This window comes from Ruditapes philippinarum, unplaced genomic scaffold (assembly GCF_026571515.1).
Source record: "Ruditapes philippinarum isolate M1 unplaced genomic scaffold, ASM2657151v2 ctg2589_1_1_1_1, whole genome shotgun sequence".
In the NCBI taxonomy this organism is placed as follows: Eukaryota; Metazoa; Mollusca; class Bivalvia; order Venerida; family Veneridae; genus Ruditapes; species Ruditapes philippinarum.
Window position 1 is genome coordinate 182336 of NW_026857848.1, and position 23646 is coordinate 205981.

The following is a 23646-nucleotide window of genomic DNA, read 5'->3' on the forward strand; positions in this document are numbered from 1 at the left end:
AAAACACTAAAAAATATAATAATTTTTGCGAATTATTTTAATAAATTTCTAGCAGTTTTGACCTAGGTCTATCATGACAACTACGGAACGAAAAGTGTGCGCTTCTGAATTGGTTGTATTTTTGACTTTCCATTCACTGTAACAATTATTTCATGTGGACACCTTCCATTTTTCTTGCATTTGAGATAGAAGCATCTGCTGTTTAAACAGGTGTTAGAAAACCCTGTCTTACATCCCCGGGTAAGAAAAGTGGCTTGCTTTAAATATCGTCATTATCGTGCGTCATTTATGAATGAACATCGTCGGTTACCCACGGTACTGTATATATTCCGTACATACTATATTATCTAATATACGGAATATATACCGTGGGTAACCGACTATGATGAATGAACGGCGTTGGTAGAAATCATTTTGCCTATATGAATGCAGATGTAAATTCATACGCTAATTATTAGAAAAAAACTATATAAAAAATTTGTTTTCAGAGCCTTCTTACCGCTGTAATCAGTTACCTATTCCGATCTGTATCAGCAGGCCATGTTACATCCTTATAATCTTTTCAAGATCGGTAATTTTCTTGATCTTAGAAAGAGGACTTTTTTTAATTTCAGTGTATCATTGCTGATCTGCATTACAAAATAGAGAATTTTGTTAATATGATAGTGTTGACTTTCCACTTAATTAAGAGAACACTTATTGTGGGGTTAAAAGATATATCGTTCTCTCGGACATATAAAGAGGCGTATGCCAAACCTCGTAACGGTAAATTGCAGAAGGCATCTATGTGACACTTATTGTAAAAAAAGTCATAAAAACTGACTTTTTGAATTCCGTACTCTCCTTGTTTATCATTACAAATCAAACGATATTTTCACCGATGTCGGTGCAAGATGGTTCAAGTGCTTTGTATGACGTCATCCCGCCGTCGTCATGATGGTAGTTATAAATTCATAAACTTGTTTAAGACAAAAATGACGAGTAAAATATCATTGTCAAAAATATATTATTTAAAGCAATGTGTAAGATTTAAAAAAATGAAGCCAATATATAAAGGAAACCTTGGTCCGGGTTTAACCATACACCATCCATACACCATACCCATACAACTACGCTCATGGGAAAGAAAATAAGAAGAAAAAGGATAAGAAAAATACACAGTATATATTAGGAGCACAACTGATGTGCCAAAAGCCAAAATAGTAGAAAGATATAAAACAGACCATGATTTAAAAAAAAAAAGAACAACACATCATAACCCAATGTCGTGAGTGTGTTTGCAATTATTGACAATGCACTCAACTGAAATCTTTAATGAGCCGCGTCACGACAAAACCAACATAGTGGCAAAACCAACATAGTGGCTTTGCGGCCAGAATGGATCCAGACCAGCCTGCGCTGATGCGCAGGCTGATCAGAATCGATGCTGTTCGCTTACCAACTCTATAACAAGTAGAGAAACTGATAGCGAACAGCATGGATCCTGATCAGACTGCGCGGATGCGCAGGCTGGTCTGGATCCATGCTGGTCACAAACCCATTATGTTGGTTTTGTCGTTGCGCGGCTCTTTTAAAGAAATTCAGCTTAAATCCATAATCAAAGAAGTGAAGGGTTAATATACGAAAAAATGACATGAGTGCTAGGATTGTCACAAAAAGTTATATTTGGAATTGTACATCTGTATTTAAGCTGTCACAGAAGTGCCGACGGCGATGTAATAATAAATGTCGCTTTACAACCTCTTGACGTACAGTAAAAAACCGCGATGAAAAACGGGCTTTGTCTTATCTACAGGTTGCATTTCATTTAATATTTTGCGCATTTATAAGTGAAAGGACACATTACACCAATTAAGATTTATTAATATAAGATTAGCAGAAGGATATAAAGTTGTCAGTGAAATAATTTCAATCTTTTGAAGGCTGTTAGGCTATGTGCGTTTGAATTTGAAGACATTGATAATGGATAACAGAAGAAAAGAGGTGATATTTTTGTTGTTTTTTTTTATATATATTTAGAGCAAGTCGTATATACGAAAAAAAAAACGTTTGGGTGTAACAGATGTGACTAGAACGTTTGTAAACTGTTACTGGTATAAATTAAAATCATATGGACGTTGATGTATTTATCCTAGATGAAATTAAGGCAACAAAGTTGGCTGTAATAAAATGATGGTAACATTTAAAATGTTCTTGTGTACATGATTAATAAGGGATATAAAAAAAACTTGTGATTTGAAGAGCAAATACATTATAAACTATAAATAATAATAAATAATAAATTATTCTTTTATTTATCATAAGGCCTGATTTAGACAACTACCTGTCTTTAAACAACTATATATAAATTAAATTTACATCTTTTTGAAAATTGTAATCTGATAAATGTATTCCATCTTAGTATTCAAATGGTTTACTAGCGATATTCTGGTAGTGCAATAAGAAAACACTGGGGAAAAAGAACTAGAAATCGTTTTTTTTTTATAAAACTTCAAAAGGTGAATTAAGACATAAAATAACGTGAATGAATATGTTATAAGTAAAGTATGTACTAGAAATCGTTCGGAATTGATATATTTTCATATGTTGTTTTCTTTTTATAATTCTTTTTGTATCATTTATTTATTTTATTATTCTTGACATTAATTCACTATATTTATCATCTATACTTTATTTATTTATTATTATTTATTTATTTACTTATTTTGCTTTTAAAATAACTATAAATATTTAGTCATTTCGGGGTTTATCATTATTATTTTTATCTTTTATTTGTATATACTATTGTATCTTTTTACACCCTTTTACAGCAAAACTATAAAATGTGTTCCTATTTATCTCCTAACTTGTATATCTCGTCATATGCCACACCATGTACATGTATGAACGACATTTTTATGTCGTCTGTAGACGTAGTGTCTTCTTGTCCTTGCTCGTGTCAGTACATTATACATATGAGCCGCGTCACGACAAAACCATCATAATGGGTTTGCGACCAGCATGGATCCAGACCAGCCTGCGCATCCGCGCAGTCTGATCAGGATCCATGCTGTTCGCTTACAAACCCTATTACAAGTAGAGAAACTGATAGCGAACAGCATTGATCCTGATCAGACTGCGCGGATGCGCAGGCTGGTCTGGATCCATGCTGGTCGCAAACGCACTATGTTGATTTTGTCGTGACGCGGCTCATGTCATGTAAATCATTCTTGTTAACATTTGATTCATTGTTGTACGAAACAAGCAATTTCTAGTTATTAAAATGACATCTAAGACGTAATAAAATATCTTACGCAGGTTATTTTTTATTATATTTATTATATATCATACAAACGTTTATAATTTGTAAAACAAACGACTGGTTTAAAATTCTCCCTACTTGGTAATTAGAGAATGCTTACCCACGTAAAATGATTTTGAAACGGACATGATAGGATGGGTGCATGTGGTTCAAAGTTGTTTTGTGATGAAAGTACCTAAGTACTGCTAAACTCTGGGTATCACACGTATATCCCGTTAATTTGATAAAATAAAGCAGAACGAGGTAAGGATATGAAGAGAATGAATAAAAATGACACATTTCTCGAAACTTGATACAACTGGTCTTAACGTTTTGAAGATTAAAGGCCAATATCACTAAATTTTTATAAGAGTGGAATGTATCTCTAGACAAATGCAAGAACATAATGATAGTTTTACACCAAGTATATATTTTACCATGACAATAATTACACATGTTTGTGTGTGTATATTTTTAAACAATTTTGGAGTTTGATAATTAGCAGCTTCTAAAATTGACAAGGCAGAAGCATATCTCATCAACGCAACAAAGAAATGTGATTTGTTGACTTCTAGTTTATTTTCCTTTGTCAATGAATCAAAGGTAGAGGAGTCCGTCCTTACTCAAATCTGCAGATCAAAATTTCAATTAATGTACTTTAACGTTGTTTGTCTAAGGTTAAAATCAAGGAAACTCGTGTCACAAAAATGTTCTTATTCAAGTGAACATTCATTGATGAAGTCAAATTTTTCGGCAATAAAATCGCCCGAAAGATCATAAACCGTTTTGTTGCTATAACAAATCCGCCTTTATATGAATTTAACTGTCTTTCGTGAATAAAACTTTTCCCAATTTATTGCTTATTAATTACATCTGTGTCAAAGATATGATTAATTCTGTATTATATAAGAGAATGAACCTTGTACATCAATAGATTTATACATTTATTGTAAGTTTATCAATTGATGGTTCATCTAGTTCATTTAACGTATTATTTAAAAGGTATGGCAAGCCTCTCAAATTATGGTTCAGCTAGTTCATATTACATAAAGATATGGTAAGCCTTTCAATTGATGGTTCCGCTGTTTCATATAACATAAAGGTATGGCAAGCCTCTCTAATTATGGTTCATGTAGTTCATATTACATAAAGATATGGTAAGCCTTTCAATTGATGGTTCCGCTTGTTCATATAACATAAAGGTATCACAAGCCTCTCAAATTATGGTTCATGTAGTTCATATTACGTAAAGATATGGCAAGCCTTTCAATTGATGGTTCAGCTAGTTCATGTAACATAAAGGTATAGCAAGCCTCTCAAATTATGGTTCATGTAGTTCATATTACATAAAGATATGGCAAGCTTTTAAATTGATGGTTCCGATAGTTCATATAACATAAAGGTATGGCAAGCCTCTCAAATTATGGTTAATGTAGTTCATATTACATAAAGATATGGCAAGCCTTTCAATTGATGGTTCAGCTAGTTCATATTAAATAAAGATATTGCAAGCCTCTCAAATTATGGTTCATGAAGTTCATATTACATAAAGATATGGCAAGCCTTTCAATTGATGGTTCAGCTACTTCATATAACATAAAGGTATAGCAAGCCTTTCAATTGGTGGTTAAGCTAGTTCACATAACATAAAGGTATGACAAGCCTCTCAACTGATGGTTCAGCTAGTTCATATAACATAAAGGTTTGGCAAGCCTCCCAAATTATGGTTCATGTAGTTCATATTACATAAAGATATGGCAAGCCTTTCAATTGATGGTTCCCTTAGTTCATATAACATAAAGGTATTGCAAGCCTCTCAAATTATGGTTCATGTAGTTCATATAACATAACAATATGATAAGCCTCTTAAATTATGGTTCATATAGTTCATATTACATAAAGATATGGCCTGCCTCTCAAATTATGATTCAGCTAGTTCATATAACATAAAGATATGGCAAGCCTCTCAAATTATGGTTCATGTAGTTCATATTAAATAAAGATATTGCAAACCTCTCAAATCATGGTTCCGCTTGTTCATATTACATAAAAATATGGCAAGCCTCTCAAATTATGGCTCATGTAGTTCATATAACATAAAGATATGGCAAGTCTCTCAAATTATGGTTCATGTAGTTCATATTACATAAAGATATGGCAAGCCTCTCATATTATGGTTCAGCTAGTTCATATAACATTAAAATATGGCAAGCCTCTCAAATTATGGTTCATGTAGTTCATATTACATAAAGATATGGCAAGTCTTTCAATTGATGGTTCGGCTTGTTCATATAACATAAAGGTATTGTAAGCCTCTCCAATTATGGTTCATGTAGGTCATATAACATAAAGATATGGCAAGCCTTTCAATTGATGGTTCAGCTAGTTAATATAACATAAAGGTATGACAAGCCTTTCAATTGGTGGTTAAGCTAGTTCATATAACATAAAAGTATGACAAGCCTCTCAACTGATGGTTCAGCTAGTTCATGTAACATAAAGGTATGGCAAGCCTCTCAAATTATTGTTCATGTAGTTCATATTACATAAAGATATGGCAAGCCTTTCTATTGATGGTTCTCCTGGTTTTTTTAACATAAAGTAATGGCAAGCCTCTCAAATTATGGTTCATGTAGTTCATATTACATAAATATATGGCAAGCCTTTCAATTGATGGTTCAGCTAGTTCATATAACATAAAGGTATGGCAAGCTTCTCCAATTATGGTTCATGTAGTTCATATTACATAAAGGTATGGCAAGCCTTTCAATTGATGGTTCAGGTAGTTCATATTAAATAAAGATATGGCAAGCCTCTCAAATTATGGTTCATGTAGTTCATTTTACATAAAGATATAGCAAGCCTTTCAATTGATGGTTTAGCTAGTTCATATAACATTAAGGTATGACAAGCCTCTCAACTGATGGTTCAGCTAGTTCATATAACATAAAGGTATGGCAAGCCTCTCAAATTATGGTTCATGTAGTTCATATAACATAGAGATATGGCAAGCCTCTCAAACTATGGTTCATGTAGTTCATATTACATAAAGATATGACAAGCCAAGTTTCCGACAAAAAATTAAGTATCTAAAATTACGCATGTCAGTAATTAAAAGTTTTGCATAAAAGAGTCATGTCTTTTAAAGGCACACTTTTCCTTAATAAGGGCTATCAAGCTATGTAGTTTCAATCTTATACTTTCAATACTTCCTTCTTTCATTAATACTCCGGACTACCATTAAATATATATAATCATAAAGGGAAATAACTCCAAAGGTATGGAAACATATTTGGTCTTTAACTTTATCCATCTTGAGTTATTTTCCGAACAATCAAAATATTTTCGATCAATCAAATCCCTAGCCGGACGGACGACCAGTCTTATTCCACATTTGTTGTGCAGGGGGTGGGATGGGGTCAGGGACATTTTAACTGAATGTCAAATTAAAGAATGATTAAATCTAATATGTTGTTTCTGTTACTGTTGTCAATTTTCAGGGACTATCTGACCAGTTACAGATTTTTCTTGCTACATTAATCACGTTTCATTTTCTACGGAAATTTAACGCCTCATCACCAGTCTTAATTCCTTCCATTTCGTGTTAAACAATTTGAAGCTTGACTGTTGCTAGATACCGTCTGTTCATTTATAAAATTCAGTCAGAATTGACTTTTAGTTAGTACAGATCGAATCTATTGAAATTTCACAGCTTTTTTCTAGTTCGTCTATTCCTTATAAATGTTTGTTTTATTTTCTACTTACTTGGGTTTTTTTGTTCTGTAAGAAAAATTGGATTCGCTTATTATTGTTTGAACTAAATCAATTGTTAAAGATCACATACACTTGACATACATTAATAATAGCAGGTACATATAATGCTCCAGGATGAAGATTTGTTACACTGTATAAGAAAGGCCATTAAGTATGTTTCCTATGGAAAGCCATTGCTGTCTTATATTGTTCTTTTTCAATTAATTTCACCATGTGGATTATATACAAGTTCACTTCGACTATATATTAATAAGTTTAGTTTAAACATATTTTATTCCTCAGAATATTAATACATGTTTCAATTAGCAAAACATTTCAATATTTGAATGAAAACACCTTCATATTAAACCAGAAGCTATCATATTAGTCCACAGTTACAATATATGAAACCATACCGTCAGTGTATGAAACCAAGATAGCAATACATAAGTTAATTTTCTCAATATATAAATCAAATTCTTCAATATATGATACAAAGTAGCCTTATATGGAACCATATTTCCTTATATGAATCCGAATTATCAATTAAAATTAATTCATTTTATAATATTTGAAACCATTTTATCAATGTATAGAACGGAAGTAGTAATATATAAGTTGATTATCACATAGCATGGTACCAGCTCATCAATAAATGGTAACAAAGTAGACATGAATGAAATATGGTACCGAGTTAGAAACAGTAAATTTGTTGATTTTAGCATTGTAAGATAGCAATTTTTGGAACCAAAGTAGCTATGTACGGCTCCATACATGGTTCGAGGTTGTTTCATTTCTTATTTATTAATTTATGTGTGTGTGTGTTGTTTTTGTTTGTTGTTTTTTTTTTTTTTTTTTTTTGTGTTTTTTTTTTTTTTGTGTGTTTTTTTACGTCAAACTATATCGAAACATACGCTTCATGCTCGATATTTGCCTTACTAAATAATTTATAACGTCAATAATGATTGATGTAATTTATGGCAATCATAATTGTGGTATGAGAGAAACAAATGGTGACAATGCATTTGTAATATGCACAAGAAAACATATGATCATCAAAGTTAGACTTTTTATCACATGCCCTTCAAAATCATCATTAGTATTTCTGTACTTTCCATATAATAACAAGGTATATCACTACATCTGAACGTATCCAAATGTAAATACATAGATCAAAATTGATAGATAACATAGAGGACCTTATTATTAAGTTCACTTCACTTTAGAAAACAAAATACATACAACATTTGACTTATGTCAAATCTATTTATATTAATTGGGAATGAATTATTGCTACCACAAAAAAAAACTAAAATATATGTAAATATAAACCACATTAAATACTTTTATTATTTGTCAATAATATTATTATACGACGAATGTGTATGGTAAGTGGTTACATTAAATGGTAATATCTTAAATGTTCATCCCATAAAGAAATAAAATCGGAAAGCATAGTAAAACTCAAACTACAAATATGTTATAGTCTGTATTATAAAATTAAACATGCAATATAGCTTTATTTAACATTGGGGTTGGTTTTATTTGGTTAATTATTTGCTTAAAACGAATTCATATAGAATATATTTTGTTTAAATATTTGTTTCTGTTATGTATAGATATTACACTTTTACATTATTCATATTATTTAATAGAGGTTAACTATGGCGATTGATTTTCGACAAGTCGAAAAATCTGAAATGGAAAAGACAAATAGTTTTTCATCCGTTTGTATTTGGAGACTGTCTAGTTCCACTGTTGGATAAAGTAGCACTTGAATGTATTATTTGAATAGTACTTATAGGCCAGAAGACACATGATAAACTTTAGAAGTCACCGCTCAGTTCACAAATAGGCCACTTTATATCACAAAATAAACCTTTTTTCACAAATATCAAATATAAGCATTACTGTATTTAAGTTTGCCAGATATGACCCTTCCCAAGTGCATTGCTAAGTCATCAATGAACTGTCGTGATATTTGTAACATTCGTGTTATACAAAGTTAATAAATGTTCAATGACATGATCTTCAGTATAAATCACCATTTATAGCAATTTCTTAACACTGTAAGGTGATGATAGATACACTTCAGCTTTGTTTTTCTGTTTTGTAAAGCTGTTCATCACTTTTTCTTGGTTGGGTTTTAGGCCTCACCAACATGGTATAGATCATATAGGGCGACTATCCTGCTTAAATGGTGTTCGAAGACTTTAGGTGCCCCTCCGTCAATTATTTCAGGTACTTACGGGCGCCTGAGTAGAGCCCACCGATTTTCCGTAAGCTAGCTGGATAGCTTCCTCACATGAAAAAATTGAAAGTACCTATTGGGATCTGAACTCACATCGGTGAGGGGTAGGTTGTTTGAAGTCAATTACCTTAACCATTCTGCCACTGGCGCCCATAATCCATAGATTTACAGCGCATGTGATGCATTATTTCATTTATAGACTGATAAATAGATACTTTATTTAGAGTAAAATTAGAAGAAAAAAAGACAAACATTAAGTTCGTTTTCGTTTTTTTCCGCAGAAAAATGAAGGGTATGACAACGACGCATACACGGCTGATAGTTATGTTGATGTAGCTGACCAGACCGGAAGTTCTGAAAACGATGTCTGGGCATTACCGGAACTAGAGGTTGACTTTACTCCGTGGTCAGGTACTGGTTATTATGCTTATGTTTCTCTTAATTATAACTAATAATGTTAGTCACTATACTTGAGTCACGATCAAATTTTTCATATTTCACCAGTACTGGTTACTTTCAGAAAGCAGATTTGAAAATGATGAATGTAAGTTGCGTGAATGTGCTTCACAATCGGTCTTAAATGAATATATTTGAAATAATGCTGCTCATTAATGTTTTTTAACTATCATTACTTACATCTTGCATCTTTCGAAGATAAGAAAATGCTTTTTTTAAATAAAGGTTAATATATATTTCTCATTCTTCGATATAGAATTGTCGACTGGCGGGAAAGTCAAAAGGATTCTATGGCATTATATATGCAAGATAATCTTACTTCTTGGTTTCCTTTTCATCTTCATCTGTTCATTGAGTTTCCTTGGTGACGCATTCAAACTACTTGGAGGTAAGATAAACTTTTGTGAATCTCTCTTTTTTGTTACATTTTAAACAAAGCTTTACACTGGATATACTAGCTTTATATTGTGGTTGGTAAAGAACCCAGTCAAACTTGTTCTACAGAATTTTTTCTGCAGTATGAGATACTGCCGCTATAATTCCTGATTTACCATTGTACAAGTTAAGTTACAATAAAAAAACTGAATAGCAGACAAAAAGGAAACCACTACATTGCGTCAACGGAATGTTTTTTTCCGTTAGGACAGAGTTCATCAAATGACTGTCCTTTCCGGGTTATATTGAAACTATGCGAATAAGCTTACTTTTTCTGGTGCTCAAACTGCTGAAAAATGTGTTCATGTGACGTTTTATGATTCGCCTATTTATAGACAATTTCTTTATTAGCAACACTTCTAGAAAAACATTTCATGAAATTATTAAGTATATATTGTTGAGGACAATACTATAATGTTAAGAATCAAATGTTTTCATAATGACCTTGTTATTTGGCTGAAAACTGTCATTTTAGCCTGAGGTCAAAGGCCGAAGGCTAATATGAAAGTCTAAAGCCCCAATACTTAGTGAACAAAATATAAGTAATGTAAAATTTCGGAATTGTTAGGTATTATAAATGAGATTCTTGTTTTAAAAATGTCTCGCAGCAAGTCAAAATGGCGATTTTTTTTTCAATGAAAAAACAACAAAACAATTAGATTCATCATGGCCGAGCTGGAAAGCCAATCAAAATTCTCCAATATCATAACAGCCAAATTTCCTTATTAAGGCCGTACTTTTTACATAATTGTCTTGTTGTCGTGGTTAACTTCATATTAGCCTTACATTTGAAGTGAAAACGTGCCTAATATTGAGAAGTAAATTATTAATGAATTTTATTAAACGAGTACGCGACTATCAAAACCATATTGAACGAGACGATAGTCGAGTCAGATATAGGTTTTGCAGGTGTGTACGAGTTCAGTAGAATCGAAACATCATTTTATGCAATCGCTGAAAGTAAAATAGTTATATCTTATAATGTGTGAAATAAAATTGTTTCTTTTAATTTGTTTAATCCTTTGTATGAAGTATGTTCACGTAAAACGTTCAAATAATGAATCATTTTTAAAATTGGACTACTTGAAAGATATAATTATTTTTGATATAAATTCAGTTTGAATTCAATGTTGGTATAATTTCTGGTTCTTTAGGATCAATTATACCAATACTTTCAGTGTTGATTATTAAACCCGACTTTTGGAGCGTAAGAAATGTTGCACATCCAGTTTAAAATTTTATGTTTGCTTTAATTGCTTTCACACATCATCTTTTTCATGATCTTGCTTTGGTTCAGATAGTTAAGAACAAATAAATATCTTAGCTATATTTAAAGTAACCATAAATGAAAAAAGTACAAAATATCTGCGTTCAAATTGAAAAAAAAAATGTTTTGAATGTTTCAAAAGAATGTTATTACAGAAATTGGTTAAGATACAATTTCGTCTCGATTCTCATTTAGATTAGATTCTTTTCATGCTAGTTATGTTAACGATCAAATAAATGCGAGTATAATACCTAGTGATGCATTCACTTTTGCGTTTCACAACTGCATGTTATTCTATGATATAGATAAATCTTTATACGTGTACGTGATGTTCGTAAACAAAATAAACCAATGAGATGAATGTTCAACAAGCTAATTGCATCCTGGTTAACATATGAGAACAAAAAATAGAAATGAAAAAACAAATATTTCTATAAATGTAACTTCACATCAAAATAATTTTTGTCACTAAATGTACTATAAATCGTAAACAAGAGTTGTTCGTTTACAGATAGATATATAGCTTTGTTTTGATAAAAGTTCAAATAAAATCCAAGGAGTGGTTAATTGTAATCTACCTACCATATAATAAGAACATGGTTGCGATATATATTATTTATATGCATGTATAATTTTCATGATTGAGCAAAATAATGTCATTCAAAATTATATGCTGGAATTTTATCTGGTATTACATTACACGTTATTGAAACTATTAGTAATTAGATAGGATAAATAAATCACGTGACTGTTCTTTAAAAATAGCTGAACAATGCCGAGTTACTTCTGTAAGAACCGACCAAAACAAACCGAACATCGTTGAGCAGTTTGTCTGGTTCAGATTTCTTTCTTAGTCAACTAGATTTGTTTTACTACACAGTGCTTCAGTCTATTTATGAATATATAGAGAAACACTTTTCGTTAGATGAAAATGTAGGCGTCCATTATAGTGTCCAATAAAGTTTTCATTGGCTCAGAGCATCTAAACTTCTTTAATATACATCCTTAAACGTTTCTTTAAGTGAAAACAAGATTTTGAAAGGAAATTTGTTAGCAAATCATATATATTATACATAGTGGTAATTTAGACGATACATTACTTAGAAGACGCGATACGTTTTACGTAATACATTTTATGAAATAGCCAATATAAATTGTCCCAGATTGTCCCAAATACACTTCCGTACCTAGTGCGTCTGATGTGCACACATTAAGCAAGCATTTAATTCATATCCAATAAAATCTTCTTTTTTTTCAAAGCAATATAGATTTCTCACTTCCTTGTCAAACCTACTGTAAAATTTGAAAATTGATTGAATAGGTGGCAGTTTAGTTGCCGCTTTTTATGTAAATATATTATAACATAAGCTATAATTGTATACCAAAAGTGTTTCTTCGTTGTTTCGAATGTGGTGTTACTGTCATTCTTTGCTTTGAAGCAAAAACATACCTAATATTTCAATATATATGTATTTACCTTATTGTCAACTTTAACGATATTCTAAATGCATTATAAAGGGTAAGATAAAATTAAGTTACGTGATGTAAAGGCGTAATAAAATTAATATTAAATCTTGCACATACGTAACATCTAAACAGTTAGATTTTATCAATAAATAACGTGAATAGTCTAGGATTTTACCATTTAAATATGGGGCTATGTCAGTTAAATATTTTTGTTTGGTTTTACGGCACACCAACACGATCACATGATGCCGAAACAGAAAAAAAATTATTTTGGCTAACCTCGAGTGTAACAAACTTAAAGCAACACAAGGTGTCAAAAGCACCTTTTCTGCTGGAAACCCATTTCGTCGCCTCTCATGCTCACGCAGGGATAAACGATGGCTGAAATTCTGATGCCCCTGCCCTTAAAGGCAACCCCTCAACCACAAATGGCTAATATTATTCATATATTTGTTGAAAACAGTTTAAGATAACTTGCTTAAAAGTTCTTCTAAGGCAGTCAGTAGCTCAGTTTATCATGCCATTATCACAAAATATATACATAAATAAGCTTATTTAATAATAATGATAATTATATCAGTCAAAACTTTGCTTATGATAATGTAACCAGTCAAACGTGCACATATATTCCGGTATTGAGTACCTAACAAGTTATAAGTGCACTGATATTTCGGTTATGATTATCTAACCAGTTATAAGTGCACTTATATTTCGGTAATGATTACCTAAGCAGTCATAAGTGCACTTATATTCCGGTAATGATTACTTAACCAGTCATAAATGCACTTATATTCCGGTAATGATTACCTAACTAGTCATAAGTGCACTTAATATATTTCGGTAATGTTAATGTAACCAGTTATAAGTGCACTTATATTTTGTTAATGATTACCTAACCAGTCATCAGTGCACTCATATTCCGGTAATGATTACCTAACCAGTCATCATTGCACTCATATTCCGGTAATGATTACCTAACCAGTCATAATTGTACAAATGTACTTATATTTCGATAATGATAATGTAATTATTAGTGCATATTACGGTATTGATTACCTAACCAGTCATGATAATGACATGATAATTTAGCGAGTCCTAAGTGCATTTATAATCCGGTAATGATAATGTACCAAGTCATAAGTACACTCATAATTATATAAAATTATACTGATATATACTTATTCATGACAGGGTGTGTCTTAATACTATGATCTTTGTACCGTTACTGAAATTAGTTCATTAAACTTTGTTATTATTTAATTTTACCCATGAAATATGGTGCTATATCAGTCAAATATATTTCATATTTTTTAAAAATAAATATGAAATATAAATATGAAAGTGGGCGGAGTCAAAACTCATATTTATTTTAAGGGACTTCTTTCGCCGTTTTGTTTGAAAAATCTGATGAATACAAAACAACTTTTTCTTGAATATTGTTTTGAAAACTATCTAGCATGATAGAAAATGGTCTAACTAAGAAAATTAATCCGAACACCAATATCTTTAATTCAGTAATTAACGCTGTACAGACGTTTAAAAAGTTGTTTACATGACGTCACAATGTAGCGCCAAACAGCGCGTGCTTACGCATAAATTACTGCGCGCTGTACATTACTGCAGTTGGTAGCAAGCATGGGGATTCGTTACCATTTTCTTTGATAATGAAATTAAATAAAAAGGTTATTTTTTCGTTTTTTGTGAAATATGGTATATATTTTCACTCAACATGATAAAATGCCACATATTTTCACTCGCCGTACCGGCTCGTGAAAATATGTGGCATTTTATCATGTTTCGTGAGAATATATAATACATATTTCACGCAAACGAAAAAATATCCTCTTAATATTACTGGATGTAGAAATGATATGAACATAATTATAACAATCCATGTCTTGTTGTAACTTGTTACTATGTTTGATAACTTTAAAGGTAAGGCGGCGGGTCAAGCATTTGCCGAAAACCAGATATTGTCAAACCCTGTAGCCGGTCTAATGATCGGGGTCATGGCCACAGTGTTGTTACAAAGTTCAAGCACCACGACTTCCATTGTTGTATCAATGGTTGGAGGAGGCGATTGTGAGTATTCAATCCGGAATTTTTAATATCCATTCTCCGCCTTAATGATTAGAATCATATTAATCACGGAAGTTTATCGTACTATTAAAACATCATTTGAGCCGCGTCACGACAAAACCAACATAATGCGTTTGCGATCAGCATGGATCCAGACCAGCCTGCGATTCCGGTCTGGATCCATGCTGATCGCAGACGCATTATGTTGGTTTTGTCGTGACGCGGCTCAAATGATCAGGATCCATGCTGTTCGCTTACAAACTCTATTATAAGTAGAAAACCTGATAGCGAACAGTATGGATCCTGATCGCAGATGCGCAGGCTGGTCTGGATCCATGCTGGTCGCAAACGCATTACGTTGGTTTTGTCGTGACGCGGCTCATTTATATCTGAACAAATTGAAACATCATGCTTAATTTTAATAAATAATGAATTTAATTACAAGTATGTCTATCTGTCAAAGTTATGTAATTTATAGTTTAATTAGCATTTATTTCTGGTTCGATCATAAAGAGATTAAACAAAAAATAATCGCAAGTTTTTTAATTTTGAAACAATAAACGACTTGTTATATCATTTATTTTTCTTACAGTGCTTTCTGTATCACTTGCAATACCTATTGTGATGGGTGCAAACATCGGGACCTCTGTTACAAACACCATTGTTTCAATTGGCCAGATCACCAATAAGAACGACTTTAGACGCGCATTTGCTGGAGCTACAGTACATGATGTGTTCAACTGGTTGACAGTACTTGTTCTTTTACCATTAGAAGTAATAACAGGTAACAATCGGACATTGTTCTATATTAATGATATCAATATTAATAACATAAAAATAACAAAGATTTGCCGATCATATAATGACCCTATTCTTCATGTAATTTATTTTAGGACACCTTCTTTCATGTGTTATATAATTTCATTTCATTTTTGAATGTCCTTATTGAAATGATTATGTCATTGCCGCTAAATACATAAAAGTAATGTTGTTTTTTTTCTTTCTTATCAATTAGTAATGAATTTTACTTTATCATGTGATCAAAACTTTAAAACCGCTTACAAAAATGCAGACGTTTGAATCCCTTATATGATATAATGTATGATTCCAATAAGACCAACCTCACGCGTACATTCATTTTTTTATTATTCATATCGATTTCGAACTATTATGTTCTTCGTCAGTGAATAAACAGGAAGTGACGTCACACGACGTCAATGTTAAAGATGGCGGGAAATATACATTGACGTTACGTTATTTTTTTATATTTTTTTATGATATAATGCATAAATTCCATCAAAACTCTGAAACATTTGCCAAACTACGTCACTTCCTATTGTTTTTAATATTTAAACCGCGATATTTTAATTAAAGAATTAAGTTGCCTATACCATACCAAAGCTATTTTGATCATAGTAAGAAAGGTGATTAAAAAAGAAACATTTTTAAAATTTTATCGTGGACATTTGAACTTGTACATTATTATAATAGTATATAACTTAAACTAAGTTGCTATCACTAGTATTGGATTGATCATTTTTAATTGATACAGTAACAGTAACATATCATTTCCGTTACATTAAAACAAGTACTTAAAATTACAAAAAGTAAATGATCTTTTTTCCATATTCATTGTAAATTTAACTGACGTAGGTAATGGTAGAAGTTTTTTTACAGCGAATATAGGCTTCCTCATTCATATATTAATGACAAGGCGATGATGATGGCATATCTTTATGGACATAATTATTCTGAACTTCATTATAGAATTTCCTGGTTTATATTATACATGTACAATGTATGTCATTCAAAACACTTAATGTCAGTCTGTCCCAATAATGAATGATGATTTTTACTGATCATGTGATCAAAGATGAATGGATGTTAAAGATATTTGATCACAGCATAAAACATTTCATAAGCTCGTGCAAAATAACCCGAGACCGTCATTTCCGGTGTATGGTAATACATGTATTCGGAAAACGAAATAAAATTTCAAAGATCATATAAGAGTTCATTTATTTGATTTTTAATGAGACAGGCAATAGAAAAAATATGGCTTATTTTCAGCATGCGACGTTGCATATTTATTTAATTACAAACGACGATCTTAATATACCTGAAGAGCAAGCAAAGATCATTGTATGGTGGTTGATTAGGTACACTTTTGTTTTGTGCGTCTATTTGGTGCTAGCGACAACACGACAAAGCGCCAAACGGCCCGTTGTCGGACTTTCGTCTTGTCGTCCTGTCGATGGCGAAAACACGACGAAGCGCTAAACGGCGCGTTGTCGCGCTGTCGTCTGATTGTCCTGTCTCTTGCGCGGCACGCCGAACGGCGCGTTGTCGTGCTACGCATTGTCGTGCGACGGGTTGTCGCGATCCGCCCTTTCGCTTGAGCCGAGTGACAATGTGACATCGCGACAACACGCCGCACGATACGCGCCGTTCGGCGTGCCGCGCTAGAAACGGGACGAAAAGACGACAGCGCGACAACGCGCCGTTTGGCGCTTTGTCGTGTTGTCGCACCAACGCGACGTACAAAAGCGTACCAAATCAGCCACTATAATAATGAGCTATATTTTCTAAAAACGATAAAGTTAGTCTTTAAAACTACATAAATTATGTAATTTTTGTGTTATTAGTATCACTTCATGACCAAAATAGCCGTGTAATTTAACAGGATTTAACGAATAACGACGTTAGAGTATTAAAACACATACTATTATTTAAAATGTTTACACACTAGTTGTTCTTTTGAAGAAACATAAAATATGATAAATATATAATATTATTTTAAAGTGTTCAAACACTAGTTGTACTTTTTGGGGGGGAAACATAAAGTATAAAAATACATACTATAATTCAAAAGTGTCCTAACATTAGTTGTATATTTGAAGTAACATGGGACTTTTGATTGAGTCTGTACATGAGGGATAATGAATACGTGCAACATCCCTCACGCCCCCTAGCACCGGCTTGAACGGTTCTCAATTCTCAACACTTAATAGTGCTAACATCAATTATCACGAACTCTTGTTTTCTTTGTTATTTAGGCTATCTGGAAAAGATAAGCAGTTTGATGATTGACTCGATGGATCTGCAGACGACCAAAGGCGGGAAAATGGACTTCTTGAAAGTGATAACTAAACCTTTTACAAAACTTATAATACAAGTAAGAAAACATTTTCAAAATAATAGTATTTAGAAATTCAACAAGCGTGCATTTTTTTGTGTGTGTGTTTTAACATTAAAAATCGAGCAAAGCTATTTAAATACGAACATTTTATTCGCTTTAAATTTATTCATGTTTATATTTATTTTCTCATCAAAACTAAATGCGCAGTAAGGGTTAACATGTATTCTATTTCAATTTTACTTTCCTCGATGTAATATTGAGCAGCCGTCAGTTACTTCAATAGCTTTATTCAACTTCCCGTCTAATCTATTTGGTAACATTAATTCATCTTTTAGTACAAAATATCTAGTAGAATGATCTTAACCTAGCGTTTATTTTGAACCGACACATGAATTAACTACCATTTTTACTTCATACAATGTTCTTAATCATAATTCATTTCAGTTTAATTAATTCTATAATTGACACTTACGTATTTGTTTATTAATAGATTGACAAGAAGGTGATTGAAAAGATTGCTACAGGAAAGTTAAAAGATGATAGTCCATCCATTATAAAACATATTTGCTGCGACAAAATTAAAAACAAAACGTTAGAGGAAGTGAACGGGACATTAATTGAAACTGTTAAATCTGTAAATGTCAACTGTAAAAATTGTAAGTATTTAAAGTATAGCTAGTAATGAAATACTTGAAATTTAAAGGAACTCGGTCATACGGGCGAAGACCTGGTGACAAGTCTTTTTTAAAGGGTACCAGGATTCCTGCTTCACAACAAGAAATAGCAATACTCAATCATATCAAAACCTTAACATATATGCATTATAATCATCGAAGCTGTGGTATTATTAAAACAAGTTTCTACTAATTGCATGTAGATTTAGTGACTCGTCCACACGGTAATATTTGATAAGAACCTCGCCTAATAAGCTTGTGCAAACCTTTTTTCATCTCACACCGAAAAATATGTTGACCACTCGAAAATTGGCTAATATGCTATAAAACTATAACAATTATGCCTTTGTTAATTCTATGTTAAGTTAATCAATGTTAGACATATAGATTTCTGTTGTGAACAATTTAATTGTTGCTATCTATTCAGCCACATAATAACCAACAATAGGGAAAGTACAAGAAATAACTTTTTTTTAAAAATCTTTGTGCGCTATGGGCATCCTTTTAAATGTTTAAAAAATCAAGAAAATTCCGGTATTGCAATATAATCAAGCTGTAAATAAAGTGATAATTAGTATTCTAATCATCTATTTAACATTTACAATGCACTTTGTAAATAAAGGTTTTTATTTATAAAAAATGACAATTTGTAAACAACTTATTATTTTATCATGACAAGATCAATATGTGGTTTACTTGTTGAATGCACGTATTCTCAAAATCAAAACTAAACAAACAAAAAATGTCGTGAAGGTGTGAAATCGTGTAATAGTGAAAGTGTAGTAAAGAGGCTGTTTAGTTCAGTAGAAACAGAAATGTTATAAACAGAAATGAGTATGTATACACTTTCGGATGTTGCACGCATGTCATGTTTTCAGCAATATGTTTACATACGCAGTGACACCCATCCGTTTTTAGAGTAAAGGAAATTTATCTTTTTCTACCCCGGAAAAAAGGATTTTAGTCCGCGTTGTGTTACCACCAAGTCACTCATGTGATATTATTTATTTGTTATCTACTGCCTTCGTTATACATACGGCAATTGAACTTGAATAAATATAGTGACACGTGTTCTTTTTAAATATACGTACTTCATTTAAAATATATAACTGGCTATTACTGCTGTGTAACTGTTGAGGAACATCAAAAACAAATCGCAGCTTCGTGCCATTAATCTAAAATAAACCGAGTCCCTTATTACTTTGTCCATATCAGGTGCCCGTTCGTGCATGAAATAATGGACGGAAGGGCACCTGAGGTCTTCCTCCACCAGTAAAGCTGGAACGTCATCATTTGACCTATACTGTGTCGATGTGATGTAAAACCCAAAACAAACAAAACAAACACACTTTGTCTATAAATACTTAACAAATGAGAGTAGAAAAATGTGAATCTCAAACCTCGTCTTGATCTTTTCATTTTGTTTATTTATTTATTTTATTTTTTTTTTTATTTTTTTTTTTTTTTTTTTTTTTTGGGGGGGGGGGTCCTGGCTTGGAAATCAAATAGGGGGCTAAGTTGTCAGGAAGGATCAGAAGGTCAAAGAGGGCCTGAAAATTTAAGGGGTCGATTGATAAATAGACCTGGGAACCAATGGGACCGGGAGATCAGGTTGGACAGGGTGATGAAATAGCAAAGAGTTCAGGTCAAACAGACAGGGACAAAAAATGGGCTGTGAAATATATATTCTGGAAATAAGGTTGATAATATACCTAAGGAGTTGAAAATGGGCCAGAAGGTGAAATGGACAGGAAAGTGAAATGGGTCGGGGTCTTGTGGTAGAAATCTTAAGGTCTGAATGCTTCACTAGTAATGTTTGTTACGGCAAGAATTGATATTATTTACGGCACTTTGTATACCAATAGATATAGCCCATGTAGCATATCTTTCCATCTGTGATATGATGTCGCTCAAGTGCTTTGCTAGGTACATATTAAATGATCTCTTAACACCATAAATGACACGATGTTTCACCTGACAACCAATATTTTTAATAGTTACTGAAATTTCAGATTTGTTGGATGTCAGCATTATATAAATGAAAGTTCATTGTTTTCATTTTCAGTTTTGTTTTGTTTTCAGGTAAATTCCTCTTTGAAAGCGTATCACGTGACGGTGGCTGGAGTGATGCAGCCGTCGGAGCTGTTTTGTTGATAATCGCCCTTGTGTTGTTGTGTGCCTGTCTTGTTGCCATAGTGAAACTTTTACATTCGCTTCTAAGAGGTCAGATGGCACACGTTATCAGAAAGTTCATCAACGCTGATTTTCCAGGAGTATGTAGTTACTTTACAGACTATCTTGCTATTTTGATAGGGGCGGGAATGACAGTTCTGGTTCAGTCGAGTTCAATATTTACCTCATCGCTTACACCATTAGTGGGAATCGGCGTGTTGACTGTGGAGAGAATGTACCCATTGACCCTAGGTGCAAATATTGGAACAACTGCGACAAGTGTTCTTGCAGCATTTGCACAGGATCCAAGCAAACTTAAAAACTCTTTACAAATTGCTATATGTCATTTGTTCTTTAACTTAAGCGGTATTTTACTATTCTTTCCGCTACCGTTTTTTCGACCACCAATTAGAGCAGCAAAGTTTCTCGGTACGCAGACAGCAAAATATCGTTGGTTTGCTGTGTTGTATCTCATTTTCGCATTCTTCATACTTCCTGGTGCAGGCTTTGCTCTTTCAGTTGTCAGTTGGATAGCACTTGCAGCTGTGTTCATTCCGATTGGTGTCTTGATTTTTATTGTATTCATCATAAAGGTCATACAGGAAAAATGTCCAAAATGTTTACCGAAGAAATTACGAAATTGGAAATGGTTGCCGGAATGCATGCGCTCATTGGCGCCATTTGACCGATTTCTTATGAAGATAACCGGAAATTGCTACTGCTGCAGAAAAGTCGGCTGCTGCAAAGCTTTGGCTATTGAGGAAGGGGAGGAGAAGGAAACACCACAAAGAATTGAGTCAGACGTCCATCTTCGTAACGTATCTCACGTCCATAATAATTCAAATTCATATAATGTAGACACAAGAATGTAAAACTCAGCCTATAATCTGTGTGAGAGCAGTTTGTGATAGCATATGGTAATTTATATACACGCATTGCATCTGATATATTCATAACTCACTATTTGTTTTTGCCATCATGCATATATGTTTTGTATTTTATTACATTGATTATATGTTTGGAAAATATCACTTTTTAGATACAATTGTATTCAAATGACTCATGTAATTTTTGAAAGAACAAAAAGAATAGGTCGGAATAGATTGTGCTAATTTTTCATTAAATTGCTTTTGACACAATTTTATGTATGCACAACGAAGGCATGTCGCACTGTTAGCTTGTTTCAAAAATCCATCCAAAAAGATGGATTAAGAATTACGAATGCAATTAAGAATCAAACATGTAATACAATTAAACGAGTCAGTATTGTCTAGTATTTTTTCCTATATTTTCCTGAGCGCAAGAAGGTCAAATAATAGATTTCGATCAGCATGCACCGGAGATAACCACAACCAATGTTCTTTTCCTTTTTATATCAAACTGAAAATAGAACCGATGTTAATGCATAGGACCCAGTCATATAGATTTATGGCCTTCGAGAAAAGCTTCAGTTTCAGTTTTTATTAAACCAAGGCATGTGATATGAAACTGGTTATAACAAACAAATGAACAGAACAGAAGATAACGGTCAAAAATTAGCTAATATCACATTTAATGAGTACAATTATGACTAGCTAAATAAACAAAAATAGGTGATCTTATTGTTCATTTCAACTACTGAATTTCAATAAAATTAAAGTAAAGGTAAAAATGTTGGTAAATACTGAGTTTAATACTATTTTACATTGTGACAAATGGGAGAACATACAGAGAATGAGAAGCATTATCAAAATTTTAACATAATATTTTTACAAAATAAAGATAGTTTAGTTTTTATCCCAACTATACACTTATCTGTCAAGTTAAAAGATATTGGGATGAATATAAAAACGAGGAAGAAGAGATTTACGTCTAACATCATTAAAGTACGAACATTCAATAGCTTGATACAGATATAAGGACTTTAGCCTATAATTATGATCATTTGTCAAATGTTGGTAATAGGTGATTCATTGTTCTAAATTTACATAAATATTTGCATTTGTCAAATGGAAGTACATCTAGATATTTTTAGTCTAAGCTTCACAATTCTTTTAAAGTGATATGTGTTATCTACTTTCTGTAGATAAAAATTTTCTGACATTCCAAGCTTATTAAGCGTTTCTTTCACACACAAATGTTATTCATTTAACAATATTCCTGAAGGACAAAGACAAATTGTTTTATACAGATGTTTACATATCTTATTTTCCTAAGCATTAATAATTTTACTCCAGTAACACAAAACTCTTGCTTTCACTTGCAAGACTTATGGAAATATGTCCAATTCACCATATACCATACAATAAAAGAGCATTTTCGACAAGACATTTAATGTTTTAAGTATTAAGTTCCCCAAAGGTAAGTAAATCTATCAACTGAATCAAGCTTTTTACTATTATACGTAGAAATAAAATCATCCATTAAAAATCATCATTTTAGTCTTAGTTTCATTAACAACAAGATTTTATATATTACACTAATAACTCATAGTATTTAAGGCATTTTGTAGATCAGTTTTAAAGCATATAACAAATGAAGCAATTTAACATAAATATCAACAAGTACAAATGTTTGAGAAGCTCCGCGCATAAAAATGCGCTTATTACAGATATCTTACCAAATCATTCCTACGCACCGGTCATTATTTATCCAGATTAAGTATTATTGTACATTATTCCGGATGTTTAGCAC

General features: G+C 32.3%; 1 protein-coding gene across 1 annotated transcript; it reads left to right on the forward strand.

Annotated features, from left to right (window-relative positions):
• Window positions 1-1761: 1761 nt before the first annotated feature.
• Window positions 1762-22242, forward strand: LOC132751240 (sodium-dependent phosphate transport protein 2B-like). Its single transcript, XM_060741400.1, has 8 exons — window positions 1762-1983; window positions 9566-9695; window positions 9997-10128; window positions 14845-14991; window positions 15581-15772; window positions 18045-18163; window positions 18618-18783; window positions 20884-22242. Exons 1-8 carry the CDS (start codon window positions 1963-1965, stop codon window positions 21843-21845), a joined length of 1869 nt encoding a protein of 622 aa, XP_060597383.1. The 5' UTR covers window positions 1762-1962; the 3' UTR covers window positions 21846-22242.
• Window positions 22243-23646: the final 1404 nt, after the last annotated feature.